The 24,671-nt window shown below is 34.5% G+C and overlaps 1 protein-coding gene across 3 annotated transcripts in view; it reads right to left on the bottom strand.

Moving 5' to 3' along the window:
* LOC149772743 (cyclin-dependent kinase 1-like) overlaps nt 1–15,777 on the bottom strand; it is a 37,218-nt gene extending 21,441 nt beyond the window's left edge. The window contains exons 1-4 of one of the 3 annotated variants that reach the window (XM_089947373.1): nt 15,708–15,777; nt 8,295–8,378; nt 6,274–6,430; nt 474–597 (exon numbers count right to left, since the gene is read on the bottom strand). In XM_089947373.1, the coding sequence (XP_089803499.1) occupies nt 474–597; nt 6,274–6,430; nt 8,295–8,331 (318 nt within the window). In that variant the 5' untranslated portion in view covers nt 8,332–8,378; nt 15,708–15,777. Of the gene's footprint in view, nt 1–473; nt 598–6,273; nt 6,431–8,294; nt 8,379–15,226; nt 15,361–15,707 lie in introns of those variants that run through there. The other 2 variants (XM_089947371.1, XM_089947370.1) reach the window with 2 other exon arrangements.
* Between the last annotated feature and the right edge of the window lie 8,894 nt (nt 15,778–24,671).

Raw genomic sequence — 24,671 nt, 5'->3', positions numbered from 1 at the left:
GTCCAATACTCTCAATTTATATACTACTTACACAACACTTTTTTGTTGGCAACATGAAGAAAAAAATTAATCAAGAAAATTGTTAGTATCAAAAGGAAGCTCCAGCAACTTCTTTAACATGTTTACCAAGTTGGGTTGAAATGCCTTGAATGGTTTGAGAGTTATACTATGGAATTCAAACATTTTACAGACAGATGGGCATAGCAAAAGTTAAGCCACCCCACCCCAACTGCTTACCAGTATATGTAGTTAATGAATGAAACAAAATTTAAGAACTTTTGTCATTAATCAGATCAGAAAGTTTAAATTAAATGACGTACAACTGCTATAAACATTATCAATGCACTGACAGACACACACCAAGTAACACAGTATCAAAATATTTTCCTTCGACTCTTGAAAAGAAGTGGATATTATGTTTTAATGTAAAGGACCATTTTAACCACTTGCAATGTTTCAAATTTTGACCTCACCTTAACCAACATCTTGTCCATGTACTGGCCACTAGGAATGGTATCCATGTACCTCTTCAGATCCATCGACAAGAATTCAAAGACCAAATACAGCTTGTTTTCCTGCATCAAGACATCCTCTAAACTGAATGGAAATAAAGGCTGACACAAATAAGATATAAATCAAATCAAAATGGTCACATTTGCATGCTGATTTAAGTAAAATCTGTTATTAGTGACCTCTGCTATAAGCAACCACCTGTCATTTATGACCACAAACGTAATGCATGGATTGAATTTATTATAGAAATCATGTGCAACCACCTGCTGAATGTGATCTGCAACCACATTGTCTTGGCAAAATATGCATTTTGACAATGTTACGAATTGCAAAAGTGGGGATTACTCCAATAAACTTTATTTAATCCTTGTAACAACGACCATTTATGCTGTTCTTAAACAATATAGACTGGTTACCGATGTCTGAATTTTTTTTAGGGCATGCATGAAGTGTTTTATTGTTCCAGCACTTAGCCTGGTTCCCAGCCCTTATGTATCTACTGTCCATATGTATAAGTAAGACAGACACAGATGACCTTTATGTAATTTTATGTAAGAACGACTGCTTGAATAGTTAAAATTTTTCTGATAAATAACAAACACAGACGTCTGTGTGGGTTCGAGTCTCATATTCGGCCAATGTGGGTATGTGAGAAAGCCTGCCAGTAGCTTCTCATGGGTTGGTGGTTCTTTCTGGGGGTTTTCCCGGGCTCTTCCTCCACCATTAATAATGGCCGCCAAGTATAGCCTATCTTGTGCTGAAAAATGGCATTAAACCCTACAACAAACATAGAAAAAAAAGGAATCTGGGCAGTGGTTTTGTCAATTTGGCAAATCAAAAATATAGTGACATATATTATAGACCATACATTATGCTAATGAACATGTCTCAAATTGCTATTGGAGTGCCAAAGTTAAGTTAGCGGTTGAGTACATTGCTTTTCTTTAGCGTTAATCCGTTTTGCATTGGGGTGAACGAGGTCCTTGTCTATTAAACCAGCAAGTGAGGATCCCTGGGGTAATGTCCTGGCAGGGTCTAACTAAAGGAAATAGTCAGTGAAGTTCATGACTTGCAAAGTACTAGAAGGATGTTCCTGATGGATGCGAAGACAGAAGTGAACAGACGATCCGTGTCCAATATCTCAAACCACATATTTATGCTGATACTGACAGACTAATTGTGGGTCTGACAGCACCTATTCATAAAAATGAGCAATTGTTTGCAGACAAATCTGTCCATAATATATCAGTGTACACTTCAGACACTTACCAGCATTTCTCATGTCTTTTGAACTGCCATATTTCCAGATCAAATCCTATGTCTGACTACTAGTAAATCCACTACTAGTAAATCCACATGGAATGACACAACCCTATGTCCTGTGGTCATTTTGAGTTTCATGCTCAATATGACTGTTACCAAATACTGAAAAGTGTCTAATTGTACAAGGGTGTGTTCTTGAAACCTCAGCATGCATCAAATTGTGTATTTTGATAAACAGGTAACATCAGACCAATAAACTGTCCATCAGATTTGGGGGTCTGATTTATCAGACTAAGACAATACCACTTCAGGATGAAAGCTTCCACTGCCCATGTCCTCTGGACAGTGACTTTGGAAAAGAAAAATGGAAGATTGCTGTTTAACTCTCAAACAAACCAGCCAAAATACCTTTTTAAGAGGAACATTGTTAGCTCAGATAATGATCCCTTCTGAGGCGTCCAGTTTTGGACCTCATAAAACCTGTGCAGCACAATATAAGCATGATTCTAGCCAGCATGAGCAGAAAATCCCCAAGTTAGATTTGTTAACACTCTACTAGGAAAGGTCATTTAAAACCTAAGAGAAATGAGAGAACCCATTACATCACGCATCCGAGGCAGACACTAACCACAAACCAGTAATAAGTAACATTTCCGATAAAGTTTATTTTGGCATAACACTTCAAGAAGCCATGCCTCAATTGCATTATTCAAATTCATACATGAAATCTTTCCCCAAATGATAATAAACATTTTACACACTATTTCTCGCACTTAAAAAATAACATTCTGGGAACAAGAAAAATACACGTACATGTGTTTAAAATTTCAGGAACCATGCCACAATCATATTAAATTGAATTGATACACGATCGCTTCCCTAAATGATAATACATCTTTTATACACTATTTCACATACCTTGGAAAAAAAAAAAATCATGTGCGAATGAATATATGAAATATCAGGATTCATGCCACAACCGAGTTATATCCAAATTTGTGTTATCATAGGGCGCTTGATAGCTGCACACTCTATATATATATATATATATATATATATATATATATATATATATATATATATATATATATATATATATATATATATACACACACCCACACCTCTCCCTCAATAACTCACGCACATTGGGGTCCAAAAAACATCTACCTCACTATAAGTGAGGTGCGAGTTATAGAGCGACCTAAAAAAAAGCCAAAACCAATAAAGGGATCGACATAAAGGCAAAAGGGGAGTGGAGGTGTCAGGTTATAGTGCTGAAGACTCAATTTTTAATCGTGCTGAGATTAATTGTGAATAAATATCTCTTCATAACGGTGTACTGTTTATTTTTTTTAATTTCAGGATAAATTACAGTATATTGAGGAGATCATCAAAAACATTATTCCACATGGTTTCCGTTCGCTTAACACGTGTACCACTTGACATATTGTGTACGTCACTAAATTTTGTGTTGAATAGGATACATTCTAGTTTTATTGTTTGATCCAAATTAGACGGGGTTTTTTTTAATACAAAAGATCAACACTCTTTTCAAGTAACATTGTCGATCAAACGTACGAACGATAGATTTGATTGTGGTAGAAGTAAACTGGAAACAAAATCACAAGGGAGGGTTAATCATTACCAACATGAATTTAATGGGTCTACAAATTTAAAACAACGTAAATTTGAACACGATAATACTTGCTGTTTGTGACACACTTGACAAATATACAATGTTGTTGAACATTTTTGCGCACTTAAGGATGCATACCGAATTCGACCAAATGACGAAAATAAAATACAGCAATGCTTACCATATGAAAAGAGGCAATTGTCACCAGAATATTCTGTTCAAAATAATAATTTTGGACACAGGATACCACCCATGTGTTTTCCTGACTCGTGATATGTCAGCCTATTCTAAGCACAGCACTGAAAACATGTATTGTTTATCCATCAGGCTATAGAAATGAAATACATTACTTTGGACAGTTTCTGTCAGCAGTTCAGTCGAGTAATTAGGTCAGGTTTATAGCTATTTTTTAAAACAAAATTCAAGGTAAAAATGCCAATAAATGGCAAGAGATATTAAGCGATCTAAACCGATCTCTTGTAAAAAAGTTAGTAAAGTTCAACATTTAAAAAAATCAAGAAGCTATTATGTGGAAGAGAAACAACAATGAATAGGATGTAATGTGTTTACAACGTCTTATTGATAGTGAAAAATTACTACAGAATTTAGAAACAGACTATATGCAGGGGAATTTCTTGAGAATTTATGTTCTAGCGGCAAGTTGACTCGTTGGGTAGCAGATGATTGTGTACGTGTGGGACAACTTCTTGCAAATATGGAAACTGGATTAAAATGCAGTATTGTTTTAAGGTATACATTTCCCTCTTTCTATAATGTATTTTTTTTGTATGATTCTAAAAGATACATAGTAAATCAGATTTTCTGGGTTACCGGTTCAAAAAGGTCATGGAGTGGGTCTTCATGTTGACATTTAGAAATCACATTTTCATATGCATTTCGTTCGAAATGCTGGATATTTTGGTACACTTTATGAATATCATTTTCTTAATTAAAGTATGATCGTTCTTTATTGATACAAAATGGATTTTTGAACAAAAATAACGTGATTCAATGTTTACAGAAATGACGTATCATTACGCAGAATTAGTCCACATGGTGGTAACTTCACATTTTGAAAAAATCAGTAAATTTTTTGTTGTGTTACTCCTTGATTTCTCTGCCGCCAAGAAAAATCCCGCTGATTTCTCTACTGTATGATCTTTACATAATCAACCTTTTGTGGCTCCAGCCACCATATAAAAATGTGAAACCATTTTCGATTGGTCAAATAAAATGAATTTTGATAACAGTAGTGACCACAAGAACTTATGCTCTTGCATGTGTTTGAATTTGTCTTTGTACCTCCCTTGCTTGATCTGATACAAAAGACATATTCAAAGTGATAAAACAACACAGGTCTCTTTTAAGTGACTTTTTAATGCAACAAGCACTTTCCCAAGTTGTTGATCAAATCAAAGCCGGCATGTAATTAGGTTCTCACAAAAGTACTCACAGATTTCGATGTGATGGTCGATTGACTCTTTTCACAGAACAGAATATGTTGCAATTATGTTTACACTGAAACAGAATTAAAGGATTATAGCGTGACTTTCATATAGCAAGACATTTAATTGGTGTTTATTTCTTTCTCTGTTGTCACCCATTAGCATTAACCAGTTTTCATTGATCGCTATTTCACCAGACTGTTTATTTACAGTGTATTGACAACTATTTATCATAAAAAAACTTACATAATATATATCTTATTTAGAACCTGCAGATTTCACAATAAGGATGCTATCTTTACGGGCATTAATCACCATTTTCAATGATAAAACAAACAATGTATCATGGTTTAATTTACCAATTCTTATTGTAATTTGTTCATGTTTAGCATAATGTAAAGATATTTAAAATATATTTTTCTTTGGAAAAAAATCAGGAGCCACGACAGACACCGTGTTATAAGCAGGATCACAAGTTATCGAGGGAGTGGTGTGTGTGTGTGTTTGTATATATATATATATATATATATATATATATATATATACACACACACACATATACATATGTACATACACACACACTTACACATGTTTTTTTTTAAGTGCTTGTACTGTTTTGCCTGTAGCATGTAACTAACAATGCAAAGGCATGTGGTTGTTGTGACAATGTATATTGTAAATAAAACAAGAATGAATTGTTGATTTAGAGGTGTTAATTGGTAATGGAATATAGTAATGTTGTAACACCTGAAGATTATCACAATCATCAGGTAATTGAAAATAGTCTTTTTTTCTTCACATAAACTATGAAATTAAAACTGCCCTAAATAAATACGGTTTTGTACATCTCTCTTGCACACACGCACACAAGCATTAGCTAAGGCGTATTTTCAATTACTTTATTTCTTTTTTATTGCATATTGATAATGAGGATATTGTTGCTGAAAGAATACAAATTGCACTCAATTTCTTGACAAGGTAAACTTGTATTGTTGCATACAATATACCAAAAAGTAATGCACATAACTAATACATATTCAGGCCATCTTAATCATTTTGCCAACATTACACAACACAACAACTACAAATAAGTATGCTCTAAATGCAGATGAGTTTTACACACTGAGACATTATCCCCTCTCTCTCTCTAGTACTTTTATTAAAATTGTAACTGGCTTCTTGAGTAGAATGAGATAGAAAATATACATTTCTTTTGTATGTTTGGACCATTAGGTTGTCATGTAGCGCCGGTTCCATAGAACTTGTTTGGGTACGATCCCTTTATTTTTCTTACACATTCAGTACCAATAAATGATAACCATTTATTTTACATATAATTTTTCGTACAATGAATGTAATAATTTTTTATGTACAAAAATTACACGAAATATGGTAATATGTATCAAACCACAGTACCAGACAATGTTGGGATGCTGCAACTCTTTCAATAAAGAAATCTCCCTGATGGCTGTTGAAGGAACACCTTCCTCTTCACTTTCCAGTCGGATTTTCTTTAGGGCAACAAGTCGGTTGGTCTTTTTATTCCTGCCTTTGTATACCACACCATATGTACCTATAATTAGGAGACAGGAATCATTGCAAAGATGACTTGCCCTTGAAATTCTAATTTTAATTATACTTTATGGCTTCAAGTACACTTAGCACCTTGATGGAATTTAATTAATACATAGTACCATTCATAACAGATCAGAGTTCCAGATTAGATTTTAATAAGCTGTCTATTTTACACCCATGTCTGAAGCTTATTGCATTTAATAAATTTCAAAAAAGTACAATCATCAAGATCCTTATCACCAGATGGAATTTTAATCAAACTGCTTAGGTACAAAGATCTAATCTCTGGTGACCTCAATAAGATAGCTCTCCTTTTGATCATTTGTTATAGTATACAATCAAGTGAACATGAAATATCTGAAAATTCTCTCTACTGTAGTTTCTATAACAGGAATGTGCCATGCAGTGGGGATAATACATGAAAAACATAGGATCGTATGCTTAAACTTTTTGCCTACTCTGAATGTATCAAATAAATTATGAGTTTTAAAATTATTACTGTGTCTAAACCTAAAATAAGCTAATTATCTCTGTCTCTGACCAACGGTCTCAAAAAGCCAAGCATTCACAAAACTGATTCCATCTTTCTCAGCAGGCTAGTACTTTTGAAAAATATTTTTGCTCTAACACGCATCGACTAATTAAATCTGACTTGACTTTTAGTGCCAAATACCTACAGACTGGTTCTGTTTTGAATTAGAACAAAGAATCTGCAAGCAAATATTAAATGTTAGAAAACCAGTATGTTCTCTCCTAACTAAACCATATAGCTGCTATGAATAGGAACTGAGGTCAAAAGTTGAAAGTTGAAACCAGCACATTTCTTGAAGTAGGGCAACTGCTATAAATAGAACATAATACTCTTAGGAAAATGCATGCAAGTCTTTGGACAAGTGTACTCTTATGCCGTAGTTACATAGAAGCCATCTTTTCTAGAATACGGTTTGTGGGAATAATGGGCTGTTAATAAAAATGAGAAAACAAATTATTTTTTTGGGAGAGTGATATACCGAAAACGCATAATCCGAATACAGTTACACGTAATGTTTAATTTGGTGAGAAAAAAAGTGTAATGATTATACCAAAAGTGTAATGGTTGGCACATATGCTGTTGTAATGAAGTGAGTGAGTGATTGCATTATGAAAACCCATCCTTCGAAAAACAGATGCAATCACGTCTGTGGCGATTTGGTTGAGAAGAAGGGTTTAGTCCATATATCGACTATAAAGGAGCCAAGTTTGAATTTTATGCATTTTCGTGTGTTAATTATTAATAGTTATGGTAATGTTTTATCCGCAACAAAGAAATTAGGATGAACAGTATAATCTAAAGATGTGTGCATTTGCCCTCATGCACATGGTACAGGGCTTGTTTCAAACACGTTTATAAATCTTTCAAGGTGCCATTATTGTGAACTTTCAAAAAGTATATAAAAAAATGTATTATAAAAATTGATTAAAGGTAGTTGTTTAAGCAGTTTTACTAACTTACAATTACAGTAATGTAATCTGGTTACTCGGTTAAAATTTGTTACAATGTACTTTCTATTATTATCTTTTAAGGTCATATGGACAATACTTGAAAATAAAGTACTTCTTAAATCCAATGTTAAATTCAAATATGAAAATACTGAGAAATAGAGGGCATAATTGAAATAAGAGAACACACACATATATAGTGTTTCTTGCTTTGCATCCACTTCTCCCAAAATTTCAAGTCTAGTTTGACACCTGCATTTTGACATTTAAGCCACCAGAAGCAAAACATGTCATTCATTTCAATCTCTTACATGGACAAACTACACCATTCTTTATAGTCAAGAGAGAAAAACAGTATCATGTTTTAGTTATAAAAAAATAACCTTCTCCTATCTTCTCAATCTTGACATAATCCTCCATTATGCCAGAGCCAGAAATGTTCTCTGAATTCTCCGTGGTTTCAGTTGCTGCAACAAAGAAAAATGAAATAAAAATAAAAACAAGTAGAATTTGTTCAGAAATGATGCATTATTACTCAGAGGCAATTTGGAGACACTTCCACTCTCATAAATTAAGTGATTTGCAAGAGGTGGGCCCTCCTAATTTCTATTATGTACTAAGTATGGGCCATGTAGTTTATTTATTGTGCCATCTTTAAAGTTAGCAAATACGAATGAGAACAATACATGTACAACATATAGAAATGAAAATTTCACCTAAAATATTTAAGAACTTATCGATCAAGAAAGTAAAGTTTTAAAAATTTAAGGGAAGATTTCAGACAGTCTCGTTAATTTTCCTGGCTTTAGATCATGTTTTGAAAGAGACAACAAAAAATTGGTAATAGTTTTTATGAACTCTGATAATACAAATTAGAGGCTGTCCATTTGGTATATATGCATATAACAAATTTTATTATAGCTACAACCAGTAAAACTTAAGTGCCAACAACTACAATATTCATACTTTCACATGTTTGTACCCCCTTACTGAGTTTAAAAACAAAAAGTATCAAGGATATAAAAAAATGCACAAAAAACTCAGTCAATTCATTCATAAATTTATAATTTCAAACGTGATCTTCACAGGGGTTCCATAACAACATTATGGGTGAAAAAACACACATGTGCCATGTATCGATACAATATGCAATATACTGTTTGCGATATGATACAAATCGATACATTATCAAACTCTAAATGTGATTATCACAACACATTTGATTGATCATGTGAATGTATGTGTTGGATGGTATTTTCATGTCCAGATAGAGTAAAATATGCAATGTATCAGCAGTGAGTTATATAGCTAACATGTTTCTGTATAATGATAACATAGAAAACTTTGAATCAGAATAGCAGGTGCCATTCCAAAATCTTCCAACCGCAATTAATGTAGAGCAGGTCACAAAATGCCAGTCCTCTAGTGCTCAGTTTTCTAATAAACTGACCAACTAAATTTCCATCAGCTTTTCACTCCAGCCATTATCATACGTTTTTTAAAACGTTTATCTAAATTTCTCGTGTCAGGTCTCTCTCAATAACTCTGGATGCCCTTTTTTTTTGCTGCAAGCATGCTTCTTCTTTCCATAGCCATCAGTATCCATTACATGAAGATTCATTGGATGAATTTAAACTTTTGACCAATCAAAATACTCTTTATGAGAGTCATGGGCTAACTAATATATGGAATGAATACATTACAAGGGTCGCTGTGGAATGGGACCGAACAAACCATTTTTTAAAAACCGGTTCAGAGATGATAAAAAAATAGACTATATCAAGAAAAATCCTGATTCAAGTAAGGAGAAAAGCAGAATTCCACTTTATAACAGAGAAAAATCCCATCTGTTACACACACAATAACAATTGTAACAGTGTTTGATTGATCAATTGAAATGAGTTCACCCTACATATGACTGGCCGTTAGATTTTAAGTATGTAGGATTTGCATGCCTTTTAGTTTTAACTTTCGTTTATTCCACCTTCTTTATTTGATTCAAAAGAATTTAATGTGATAATACAAAGGAGGTGAGAGTTTAATTCAATGCAACAATATGACAAATACGTCCGCAAGTCAATTATCGAAACATGGTTGGCACTTAACCCTTTCAACACTATGGACCGGTTAACCAGTCCAGGGGAAGTAAGTCCCCAAACACTACGGACCGCTTTACAAGTCTAGGGCAGTGTTCTTCTTTAACGTTACAGTACCAGTCTATACAAATTTTGGGGTACCTCTAATAACTTCCTACTTGTAATGTAGATATTATATCTGGATTATCTCCTGAGTTTAGCTTGTATACAATTAGAAATATCGAACAAAGTAGGCACTTTTAACGACTCTTCCAAATGGTGAAATTTGTATCCAAAATGGCGGAGTTTGAAGAAAGATCAGATGAGGGTGAAGTGTGAGATTTAGAATTATCAGAGGATTTCGACCAAGTAAAGTTGGATGAAAATGAGACAAGGCGGCTGGAGAGGCAATAAAATGCGCTTGTGGGTGATAGCGATGACAATTTAGAGGACTTTGAAGGTTTTGAACCGGAGGAAGTGTACGCTCCATGTGGTTTTGTTTGGTTGAAGTTGTTAAATCAAAAAGATTTGTTTCAGTTTTCTGAGAGAGTTGGACCCACCCGAGTGTTAGATGGCTCCAGGAAAGCTTTGGAATATTTTCAAATATTCTATTCAGATGAAGTTTTTGGAAACATTGTCCGTCTGACGAATATGAATGCGATGATCAAACGTGCCAGAGGCAATACAGGTGTGTTGACAGATCTCACTTTGGATGAAATCAAGGCATTTTATGGAATTTTAATTTCTACCTGTCATATACCTGAAAGACAGACTTGTGTTGCTACTGGAATTATTCATGAGTACATCTAGGGTCAATTGAACAAGTATGGGGAACTTTGTAAGTTTTCTAAGAAGTAAATAGATAATTACTTGTATTTTACCTGTTGTATTACCTGTTTGCACCTGTATTTTAACAGTTGTAATAGATATGCACATTTTAGTCAATTAGTCATAAAATTTGATTTTTAAAATTGATTTTGACACCTAATCCAGACATATCTTTAAAATTGGCAAAGTTATGTTATTTCAAAATCTACAAGTCATTTTGCTTTACAACTCCAATGTTACTTAGTGTTGAGGACTCTTTGCTCCCAAAGTTACCTAGTGATGAAAGGGTTAATTAGGTTCTCAGAGAAACGCTTGGACATGGTTGTTACAGTAGACTGACACATTTTACATTTAAATACAGGCTGCATTTATGATGATTACACTTAAGAGGAACTAAAAGATAGAATTAAAACACAAATTTCACTTTTAAATTTTTTTAAAATTGGCATTTAAATATTAATGTACATCATACATAAGGCGTGTCATTTTCTTCAAATGAAATTTCCTTGAATATCTTTAATTACAGTATACTAAGAATTCGTTTGGAAAGAAATGTAACCAATTATATGACTTCTAATTAAAAGTTGATAATTTCAAACTGTTGATTAAAATTTCCAGGTCCTATCTACCGTTTTCAATCATAAAATGAGTGACATATCAATGTTTCATTTACAAATTTTGATCATGATTTTCTTCAATTTTAAGAAATAGGGATGAATTTTTTGGCATTTTCTGGTTTATGAACATACCAGCATTTGGCCACTCTATAGAGTTGACAAAAAATTCACACGACAGCAGTCTATTAATTTCAAGGGTGAATCATGTACATATTAAAGGAGGAAAGAAAGGCACAAAAGAATTGAAATAATATATTATTACATGCAGCATCTATTACCAAATATGATACCATCTGAAACCATCTAAAATGAAAGGTATGTAAAAATATATGATTGCTTTCTTTTGTAGTTTTCTTTCCCTCCTTTCTTTCCATTTCTCACACCTTATTTCACATTCAGTGACAAAGTTCTCCGGTGGACTGCAGGCTCTGCACCTTGCTGATGATAGTGCTGTTAACTGGCTGGGTATGCACTGCACACGATAAATAAATTTCACATTTGTTGCTGACTTGGGACAGAAGGGGAGCTATCCATCTAAGTTATTTCACATAATATGTTGAAATGTAATGATGTCCTGATCATAATATTTCTCATTGCTTTTTCTTCTTTCTGGTATTGTTTTTTTTTGATATACCTAGTCCTACAATGTAAGGCATATCACATTTTTTTTTATTCCTATGTCTTACTGCCCAAATAATGGCCTTTATAGCATGTTCCGATGTTGGTTGACATCAAAACTAGGGCCTCTGTTATGCTTCGCATTTGTCGCCAAATGTGAAAGAAATTTTTAAGTGGCACTACTTTTTAATGACTGGTGAAAGTTGCTGGCAATTTTTATTTTATGAAAGCAAATTTTTCATTTTTCACTGATATATTTGACTAGACCACTTACTACCTGTTTTCATTATCTGTGGCAGTCAGTGTATCATGTCAGTAGACAATGAATAATTTTTTTTAAAACATGATTGCAGCTAACTGCTAGCTGTCAGTCGGTTTTGAGAAGCAATTAAAAGTGATTAGTAGAGAAGAAAAAATGGAATAAGGAAAACATGGGGATATACTCTATTGTTGAACACATTGACAAAAAAATAGTGTCATTTGCATGTGTTGTTAATTTATGTTTATTGCACACCGTGCGTGTGCAACGCACTTGGGACTGCTTAGTGTTTTAAGGATTATTTACTTAGATAACATGTTTTTGTGGTCTGAACTGAACTTAACTGAGTAACACAGTATGCTGCTAGTGATGCCAGTTGTCAACTGTAAAGAGCCATAGTTGCTTCTATCAATGAAATATTAAAAATGTACTTTTTAAAACATGTCTGTATCAAGCACAAAGAATATGTGTAATCTAGCACTGAAAGACAAGATTTATATCCTGCTGCATCTGAGGCAGCTACAAGGTTATGTGTTGCCCCTATTTCTACTGCAGACTGTGAGAGGGGGTTCAGTTGCCAGAATCTAATCAAAACAAACTTATGAAATTCTATAGCTATATTTATTCTGAAAAATTTAACAAGAATTTCTATTAATGGGCCCAGTGTTGAGAATTTTGATTTCAGTTAGGCATCTAAGGAATGGTCAGGGAAAAATATAAGGTGGACATAGATGAAGTGTCAGTGACATTGTTCATAAAGACACTGCAGTATTTTGGATTATAGAAACATTCTTATTCATTCCTGCTTTTCATATGGTATACAATGAATTTCACGTGTATATAATGGTATTGTTATATTAATAATTATTCTTGTGCTTTGAAATGTAACAAAAACATGTAAAAACTGTTTTATTGTCATGTTTATATAGATTAAAAATAGGGACAATATAATATTATGCATATATTTAAGTTAATGCATCATGGCATACAATGGCTCCTATGGCTGAAATGTGGCTCCAAATTTTTAAATTTGGCGAATTTCATGGCACAAAGAAAATTAATTCCACGAGAGGCCCTGGGAACGAGTAGTCAAAGTTTCAGGAATATCTCACACTTGGCAGCCCATATCAACACTCTTTCACAAACTGATGTGTAATTAATATACATACTGCACCATTTTTATCCTGGTGGAATAAAAATCTGACACTAGGAAATGGACGCATTCTCATGTTCCGTTGACATAATAATAAATAATGAGGACTTTGTAAGGCGCCTAATCTTTAGAAGCTCTAAGCGCTTTACAACATTAGACAACACATATACATGCATAATGATATGATTACAAAAACAAACACCATGAAATTAGAAAACATAAAAAAACATGCTGAGAATATTTAAGGTAAGAAACATTATTAGGTCTTTAAGTTTGTTCTTGCAGTCGAAATAAGTCAGTTTTGAGAGCACTCTTGAATGTGATCACTGTGTCTAAGTTCATTGGGCAATTCATTCCACGTTGCTGGGCCCTGGTATGCAAAAGAATGCTTGTCCCTATGACTTTTTTTTCATAGTGGGAATAATGAGTATACGATTGTCAGTAGAGGAGCATAAGTATCTTGCTGGTGTGTACACATGGATGAGGTCGGATAGGTATGTTGAACTAGAGTCTGACAGTGAAACGTAGCACAGAATAAATTTTATTTCTGATTCTTGATCAAATGGATAGCAGTGAAGCGTACAGAGCAGCTGTGTTTTGAACTTTTTGAAGTTTCTGGAGCAGATATTGAGATGAACCAGACAGAATTGAGTTACAATAGTCCAGTCTTGAAAGTACTAATGAACACACAAGTGTTTTAGTGGCATCAACTGAAAGATATTTGCGAATTGAGCTGATGCATCTCAGCTCAAGATATGCAGCCTTGCATATGTTCATGACATGTTGGGGCAATGTGAGAGTACTGTCCAGAGTAACACCTAGTTTCGTCCTGATTGTGAATCTAATGTTGGTGTTGCTGATATTTATTGTTTGAGGTAAAGGATGTGAATGAGAAAGTCTTTGTCTTGTGATCAGGATGGCCTCAGTTTTATCATCATTCATCTGTAGCTTGTTACATGTCATCTATGATTTCACATCAGAAATGCACCTCTCTACACCTTGGATGGTAGCATCAACTTCGGTTGGATGGCTAGATTTGTATTATTTGGGTGTCTTCAGCGTACAATTGGTGAGACACTGGATGATGATCATCTATGACACTTGAGAGCGACTGAGTGTACAGAATGAAGAGAACAGACCCCTGTGGAACACCACAACATAAATCAACTGGGCTGGAGTGTATTCCATTTGCAGATACAATTTGTGTCCTGTTGACCAAGTAGGACTTGAACCACAGTAAGGCTGTATCATGAATGCCAAATACATACATTTGAATTTGTTGAAATGCAATGGTAGTTGAGGTATGCCAAAGTATGTTCAAGTAGAGAAATATCTTTCTTGAATGAGAACGAAATAAAATGTTGCTGACAGTTCCAACAGGCATAATATATTTGTATTCATTTCGTTAAAGAATCATACTTCAACTTAACCCGATTTCAGCATTCCCACCTTCCATCACTTTCTAGCCAACTGAAATGTAGGCCAATGAAACTTGAAAACAGGTCCATTCAGTTGCATGAGAATTTTAATTTCTTAGGAAAAAGACAAAGTAAAATCTCACTAATACATTATAACTTTGAATTTGTAGAAAAGTGCCAATATGGGCTGCCAAGTGTGTGAGATATTCCTGAAAATTTGACTTTCGTTACGATGTCAGTCGGCATCAAAATATACTACACAGAGCCGTCATTTAGGCAGTTAAGACCAAGACGTCCAAAACAAATATGAAGGGCAAAGTCTAATATATCGTAGGAATAAGATTTACCAAGGAAAAGTGAAATACATAAGCCAGTCACCTTCATTCATGCTAGTACATCATTTGCGAACGTCAAACGTATAGCAAAAATAAAACTCTATGGCAGCCCTTCTATTAGCTACATACGGCTTTGACCAATATGACAAATGGAATGAACACGTCAAAACATGAATTTTGTGACGTCATACATGTGGCAACATTTATCTACTGAAGGGTCCTAGCCATTATAATACAATAACCGGATACACATTACTTGAAGTGTTATACTATTAACAAACTGGAGACTTCGGTGTGTGTGAAATCAGCTATTGTTTTTGTTCGTAATAGCACTGTTTAAAACCAACAACACTATAAAATAAGAACATCAAATTAAGACTAGCTGCAGGCTTTCAGGGGTACAGAACAATTTAACAGTGTCTCCAAAATTAGTCAAATAGTTTTTTTTTTTACTCGCTCTGACTGTTTCTAATGTATTACTCTTCATAAATACCTTAGGCACGTTGTCGAAAGAAATGCCTATGAATGGATTCTCGTTGCCGCTCCTGTCTTGTTCGAATAAACCAATCAAAGTTTGACATGTCGTTGTCGAAGGGAGCTCGTTTTCTTTATCCATTTGCAATGAGCGTTTAAGTGACTCAGGTTTATGGGTTTCGTATATTTTGAAAACAACCGTTGTTCAGCACCTATCACTTTGCTGTTGTTAACAAAACAGAAAGAAAAAGACTCGTATGCATATACTGTAATCCTGTAGGTAATAGTGTTCTCGGTACACCAGCACAAACGTGGCTATGTAGTGCAACAAAAGTACAAGTTCAAAAAATTTAAACATGAACTGTGCAAAAATTCAAGAAGATCAACTCATCCCACAAAAATGTGAAATTAAGTCCAACATGGCAAGACACAAAAGGTAAATACGTTAAAATTCTGTATAATGTATATAAAATAACATATAAAAGCAACAGACGTAAAATCCTTAAAAACATATTACAGTTTGTTCTTTAAACTGCATTCATTAAAAATCCATTTAATCCTCACTTCATGTATGAAAAGAAACCACAATATAGTTTGTGTGAAATTAAAATTTACATTATTTACTCCTCGAGTCTCTCCATGATATTGAGAAACAAACCTGTTAAACAGGAGTCGTAGATCGTTTTCGTTCTCTGATATATTGACTCTGTTTTTTATATGAAATGCTCAGAGTTTCTTATAATTCATATTCTAGACTAGCAAGCATTTCCAATACATATAACTAGAATCCTAATGGTAGACACATATAATAACAAGAATCATTCTAAACTTGGTACCAATTTCACACTTCAGTATGGGCAGCCGTCACCGCCAAAATTACATTAATCAAATGATGTAGTATGAGATCGAATGATTTGACCCAGCAAATGAAATGATCAATTCAGATTCCAAATGATGTGATGTCACATGAAATGATTTAACGAACAAAACTGAGTGATGAATTTTGATTCCAAATGACATGGTATTAAATGAAATGATGTGATATGAAATGAAATGATTTAACCCAACAAATGGAATGATGAATTCAGATTCCAAAAAATATTGTGTGATATGAAATGATGTAGCATGAAATGAAATGATTGAACCCCAAAAATGAAATAATAAATTCTGATTCCAATTGACGTGGTATTAAATAAAATGATGTAGTCTAAAATGAAATAGTTTAACTCAAAAAATTAAATCTTGAATTTAAATTCCAAATGATCTGGTATTAAATGAAATGATTTAGTATGAAATTAAATGATTTAAAGAACAAAACAAAATGGTGATATCTACTTCCAAATGACGTGGTATTAAATAAAATGGTGTAGTCTAAAATGAAACGATTTAACTCAACAAATGAACTCATGAATTTAAATTCCAAATGGTCTGGTATTAAATAAAATGATTTAAACAACAAAGGGATTAATGAATTGTGAATCCAAATGACGTATTATTAAAGGAAATTACGTAGTAGGAAAAGAAATGATTTAACCCAACAAATGAAATGATGAATTCAGATTCCAAATGATGTGGTATTAAATTAAATGATTTAAAGAACAAAACGGATTAATGAAATCTGCTTCCAAATGACGTAGTATTAAATGAAATTATGTAGTCTAAAATGTAATGATTTAACCCAAAAAATGAAATGATATATTCAGATTCCAAATGATCTGGCATTAGGTGAAGTGGTCTGAAGAACAGAATGGAATGATCAACTCAAGCAGCAGAGAGGGTGAACCCACCTGATTTTATAAGCGTTATTTTGCTAAAATAAGGCTTATAAAAAAACGAAAGAAAAAAAATACGCTGATAACGTGAAATGTATGCTTCTAACTTTCCGAGAGTTTCCCTAGGGGTTAGCTTCTTGTTACTTTTTTTCGCATCGTCGTCTTCGAAAAATATATCGTTTTACTACGCTGACGCCTTATCGAGGTCGCACCCTCTCTGCTGCTATCCAAAAATTTTATCAAAACCTATACGATAACGCGATCGTGGGTCATGTAAGTTTATTGTTATAAATCCATGCGGGGTTGACTGAGCCTGACTAAATAAATTTCAAAACTTAATTATATCCATATGCACCAAATCTGATGAATATTTCGCAGAGTATGTGTATCAACACCATTAAACACAGCAAGAATATTGCAGTTATCTCTAATTACTTTTGGTATTTGTGTGTATCGCTGAGTAACATAAATCACATCTGTGTTTTTATGTCTACCGCGCTAGAATATTCTAGCTGGATTTGACTGTCCAGCATCACATCATCATACACAACTAAATTATTAATAAATCCATCAGGTCATCTACGGACGGTGCTTCATTGATATCAGTAATAAAAACAATAACATGTTCGTCATATATCATCCTTGCATCTTCATTAAAGTCCTTTAACACTTAGTAGCATCGCTGATCATCCACAGACGGAGATACTAAATACTACTTATCCCACTTTAACCACCTCATTATCCAATTAAGTAATAGGTGTGTCTTACCAGACCCGGATGGTGCAATTATGATTATTCGAATGGAATTAGGTAATAATGCCGTATGATGTTTAACTGGCTCTCGCTTTTTTGTGTGCCGAAAAATCAATTACATCCATATATCTATAATATGGATTTATATTGTGTGAAACGCAGAGCGCGTACGCCCACAAACGGATTAACAAGTATTACAACAAAAAATAACAAATCAGCAGTTACAGGTAAGTGTGAACGATGTTGCACAGAGAAATTTAAATTTATTTCTAATCCAGACAGTATTTTTTTTTTTTTAAAAGGAGGTGATATTACCGCGAAGTTAACAAAGTTACCAGGAACTCCATGGGCTAAATACCGAGGAGAAAAACATCTTCCATAATATAATTACTACGGTCCTGGTACTCGACTTGATATTCGACTTGATGACCAAGATCAACCAAAACCCAGTGAGTATCCGATAAACGCCATTGATAAAGCGTGTCACGCTCACGATGTAGCTTATAAAAGTAAAAACCTGCAAGATAGACATATCGCAGATGTAAAATTAATTCATGCCTTAAATTCCAAAATTCGATAAAAAAAATAAATCTTTTAAAGAATCATTATCTAATTGGTTAGTGAGATCTGCAATGAAAAGTAAGCTTGTATTAAGAGCTGGTAATTAATCAACCGATTATTAGTATTACAATGGAGTCGATTTATTATAGCCCAAGAGGATATTGGAAAGGTAGACAGCGGTTGGTAAACTCGCCGAAGCAGCAGGTGTCGAACGTCCTACTGCTGAAAAATGGTTAGCCCGACAGGCAATATGGCAAATTTACCTACAACCGCCTAAAACAATACAGTACGCACATTTTGATGCTAGCGTTCCTAATGAAGTTCATCAGGCGGATATTTTGTTTTTACCACATGATACTATTAAAAGTGGTAGCCGTCGATTAACGTACAAATACGCGTTAACTGTCTTGATGTTGCAAGTAGATATAAAGAAGCAGAGCCGTTATCAGAAAAGACAGCAACTGAAATAGCTTCTGCGTTTGAACGAATTTATCGACGTGGTGGTATACGATGGCTACAGCTACTACAGGTTGATCCTGGCAAAGAATTTCATGGTGCAGTATCATCGTTGATGAAGCGACATAACGTCAAAATACACACTGCAATTCATCGTGATCAAGCAATTGTTGAACGATTTAATCGAACACTTGCTGAGCGGTTGTTTGGATATCAATACGCGAAGGAAAAACTTAAAGACAAAAGAATGGGTTGCAAGATTACCAAGTGTGATAGCTGCACTAAATAATGAAATTCTCGAACAACTGCCATGAAACCTATTAGCGCAATCACAAAAAAACATATACCAAAACAACGACGTGATTTTTCAAAACAACCTGTATTAGGTAATGTGACTGTAAGATATTTATACGAACCCGGTGAACTTGAAGGTGATAAAAAAAAGAGCGACTGGTCCTATCTGGAGTATTACGACACATACAATTTCCAGCGTGACAAGATCTGCGGGTAGACCTGCAATCTACAGACTAGACTCAACTGCTCCTCAACGTGGATTTACACGTGAACAATTACAAGTAATTCCTGAAGACACACAATTACCAACGCGATCACTAAACTAGCATCTGTACGCCGATTACATTCAAGACAGGTCAGCATCACATTTTCGCGTGTATGACCAAGACTACTATCTTTTCTATCCACGGTAAATTGTCTTGGGTCATTAATTGAATATCGCCACAATATTATACAATTACAGCTCGCACAATGATTATTCTGTTGCTGTTTTAGCGCAATGATAAATTCAACATCTAGATCAAAGTCGCTTTTTTTTGTTGTCACTTTGTTTATAACCAGTTAGTTTTTTTCTTACTATATTACTACTGAGGACATTATTGATGGTTTCTGTAACGTCTATGACAATTCTCTGCAACTGAGATATTATTCTGACTCGAGACATTGCGAGATAAACTAAGTTTGACCATTCGTGTCGAATCCAAACTTGCGTATCAGTAATAGTTAATCCCTGAGATGAATGAATTGTCAACGCGTATCCCAGTGTCCATGGAGTCTTACCTGCGCTCAGAGCATCCTCAACAACACTGACATCAACCAAAACAACATCATTTAATACGAGATTCTGTTTCTCAGTCTCTCCTGGTATATCAACGTCGATATTCTGTCGTCGTGTATCAGCTGGTCTATAACACAATGGTACACGTAGATCTGAAATTTTTCTTTATGCAACTGAAATAACCGCTGTTGAAGTGTATCACGAACTATCTTTCTACTTGCCACTATTAAATCATTTGGTCTCCACACTTGCAGAAAATCGTTCATAGAAGTTTCTAAAATTATTTTACGCATTATTTCACATTGAATTTTACTCGGTTGTAGTCTGATTAATTTCTTAAACTCTCTTAATTCTACATCAAGAGGTCAATGATCATCAGTTATCTCCTCGTAATAATCCACAAAATTCTTTAGCCACCCGTGCGGAGATAACCCAACAAACGGTGGTGGTTGACCATGATCGCCACACATTATCACAGCTGTATTTTTCAATAACAGCCAATCGAGAAACAATTTTAATGTATCTAGCGGCATTGTACATATCTCATCCCAAATGATGATCTTTGGAATATATTTTTCTCCCATTTGATCAGGAATCCATGCGTCTCCCTTCCATCGAAAAAAGCTATGATAAGCACATGATTGCACTCCTCGTTCTCTCATTTCTCTTGCGAGCCTGTGTGTAGGTGTTAAAACAGCCATATCATCTGAATTCTGTCGAAATAATTCGATCACTCGAGATGTTTTACCAGAATCACCCGGTCCGTTTAGATAAACGGTCTTGTGTCTGGATACTGGATCATATACAGATGCCTCAGACGATAATTCTGATATCTGATTATTTTTGTAATAAATATCTTTGATTTCAACATCCGCAGACTGAGAATAATTATATAACATTTCTTGTTCTATTTTCCATGTACATATCTCAGTAATTCTGTTGGTTTTTTCGATGTAGAATGAATCCGTTGCAACTCTGACTGCACTGGTAGGGAATCTATTTATCATCGATAATAAATTCATAGAAACATAAGCAAGCATTGAAGATCTTAAATGAGTAAACTGAGGTGACTCACCATCAATATAACCAACAATTGTACCTAATCGTGTTCCGTTAGACAAGTAAGCGTTTTCTCGACTTACAAATATATCTCTCTTTGTTGCTTCGTCGATAATAAAATCATATTCAGCATCATCTAAAATTAATCGTGCATAATGTCGTTTATGATAATATGCCCCGCCTTGAGTAAATTTACCGATTATTCTTCTACCGAGATCCTTTACAGTTTTATCATCATCAGGTTGTGGTAACCAAACTTCGGTCTGAGGACGGTATGGTATTATTGCCTCACTTACAATCAACGGTATCAACATCGCTGCATCAAGCATATATCGTAATAAAACTATTGGTGCCCAACGTTTTTCTGAAAAGTGCCTACCAAACCAAACATAACAGATCGGATGAAGACCCTTAGCAAACTCGAATGATACAATACGAGCGAATCCAGTTAGATCAAAATCATGTAGTGGTCCATTTATCGATACTCTAGTCATTTCGTTTGTGGGGTGTCCAAATTATTTAAAATATCCAGAACACTCTCCGTAACCAAGAAAACTTCCCGGATAACACGCGACCATATCCACGGAAATAACGTCGTTGTGGTCATACTTGGTATTCCACAATCCACCGTGTCCGTATTTACAGCAGCTAAGCTGCACGTCTTCAAGAAATTCAAATCGTGTTGGCTTCCACGAATTTTTCTCTCTTGCAAAGTGAGCAGCAACTGACGGAACGGTGAAACAATTATTTAGTAATTGTTCAGTATTCTCTGTTGAAAATTTCTGCGCAAGATTTTTCATTTCTTTATGAAGAGATTCTTTACGATATATTTCGCCGTTAGGTGGTACAAATTGATCATATTTTTCATCATCGGAACTCTTAAATAGCCATACTGATACAGGATTGTTTTTACTTATTTCGTGAATAAAATCAAACATATTTCCCCGCCAAGAGTTTTCGGGGTGGGTGGGGTAAAATCTTACGGTCCGATCTCGTGGAAATAGTGTTAATGCACTAGTCCACGCGTGCGCATTATGATCCACGATATTTATTGGAGCTCTTCCATTTTTATAATGTTTAGAATCGTATAAAATCTCTCCTGTTATTGTTGCTACTTTTATTGGGAATTTTAGTGTTTTTTCTAATATAGCGACATCATTTATTGTAGCTCCGGTATCCTTGACAGATTCAGCCCATTTGTTTATTTTTTTGAGTCGTTGATCCGTTAACCCGTTCCCACGTATCGCGTTTGTAAAATGTTCGATTGTTCGTTCGGCTACACAATTCAGCTTTGAAAATCTCATTGACGCAAGATTATTAATGTTAGGGTTATCATTTAGCTGATAAATTCCATAAATAACCACGCTCATACGATACGCTAAAGCGTAATATGGTTTATCAATTTCAGTCAGCATTCCTGGCTGGGAATTTTTACTTAGCACAGCGGTTTTTCTATTATGAAAAACAGGATCAAGTTTGTCACAGATAATCCACTCAGCGGAATCTGTTTCTGCTAGCACAATAAACTTTATTTTGAAAAAATATCTTTCATCGTTGAGATAATCAATAATCTTTGTCGCCCGCTCATCGTTCATTGTAGTATCAATGACTTCGTCGATGACTTTGTCAGCACCTTTGGTGTTGCGTATAATTTTGAATGTTGACCACGTGTGAGATGCCTCATCATCACGAACTTCACTTTTTAGCATTCCGAATATTATTAATCAGATTATTCTTCGGATCAGCCAAAACTCGCCTCCGCAAATCAGGGGTTCTTCTGTCAAGATCGAATCAGGATTCAGGAAACAAAGTTTTCCAGGGCTCGATTGAGGATAATCTCTCAAATTCTTCCATATTATATTTTAGACCAAGTATTTAAAAAATATATACAATGACTCAAATAAGGAATCAGTGTAAGTGGTTGATGATAGGGTCTTCAACTCCTTGTAACAAATCTTGCGTAAATGAATTCTGCATGCAGCATTTACAAAGCGTAAGAAGAGGGAGTCTTGGTCCAAAACCGTGCTTACGGTGTGGTGTTGGAGTTAGAGGGAAAGCACAGTTGTGTGTTCAATGTGTTGCTAAAAGATATAGAGAACTAAAACGATATTATGATTAAAAAAATGACAACCCCGACTCCGTCAAGGAAACTGCTTTTTGTAAGGTTGTTAATAAACCCTGAAGATTATACAGTTAGATTTGTAGAGACAAATTATAATTTAGACAAATAATATTATGCATAAAATGGAGCAAAAAGAATTAGACATCCTATCTTAAAAAATTATGAAGCATCTCTTGATGATATAATCAGAAACTGTCAGCGGAAAAAACCAGTTGGTACTGTTGATAATACCGGTTGTCTTAGATTCAACGCTGGAGGAAAGAGGTATCATTGTCACATGTTTGTGTACGAATGTCACTTTGGGGTGATCAAAGACGGTCTTGTGATTGACCATATTGACTCAGATTCCAAAAATAGCTCTTTACACAACCTTCGAGGTATTACACATAGTAAAACTGTTTATTCGGAAATAATGGGAAGTGTAAAAACATTTTAGGAGGAGAGCAGTTAAATCAACAAACATTGATACCTGTGAAGAAATAATATTTCAATCGATGAATGCAGCTGCCAATTATTTCGGCATCTGCATGCCTTCAGTACGACATGTAGCATATAAAATAACCAAATTTGCTTTTTCATACAAGCATAAACAATGGATTTCATTTGAATACCTATCGTTTATATTAGATACTGACAACATCCTTGATAAAATCAACAGATATAACTCTGCAGCGGATATGTAATGTGGTTGATAGAGTTATCGTTGTTCCGTTGACACTGTCCCCTGATTTTATCATTGACTATGTCAAGGGAGATACATTTCAGGATACTTGAAATAAATATTTTTTTGTGTGGTTAATTCTCTCCTCCGGTGTTTCTTGGGGTCAGGTATTCCTAAAAGTCACATAATCCAATGGTTGGAAAAAATAAAATCGCTTTTTGAAGGAATTGTTTCAACACAAAATACAGACCTATTACTATAATGTTAATTCGACAAACACGGAAGTAAGTGACTATAATCTTAAGAGAGCGGTTGGCATCATACTTGAAGGGAGTTCAGTTATCTCCCTTGATTTCTATCAAGCACTACCAGTAAAGACAGGTGTAATCTTTTATTAAGGATAAATGATGTCTTGTTTTCAGAAACAATATTCTCGTTTTACTGAATCCATCGGATTTCCTGTTTCATCTATATTTTTTTGCGATTATAGTTAAGAAAAATGAGAATACAAACAGCAAATAAACCAC

The sequence above is a fragment of the Sinohyriopsis cumingii genome, unplaced genomic scaffold, assembly GCF_028554795.1.
Source record: "Sinohyriopsis cumingii isolate HCF-2022 unplaced genomic scaffold, ASM2855479v2 utg001180l, whole genome shotgun sequence".
In the NCBI taxonomy this organism is placed as follows: domain Eukaryota; kingdom Metazoa; phylum Mollusca; class Bivalvia; order Unionida; family Unionidae; genus Sinohyriopsis; species Sinohyriopsis cumingii.
The sequence above is the reverse complement of the archived record's forward strand: the minus strand, read 5'-3'. Positions and strand labels throughout refer to the sequence as shown.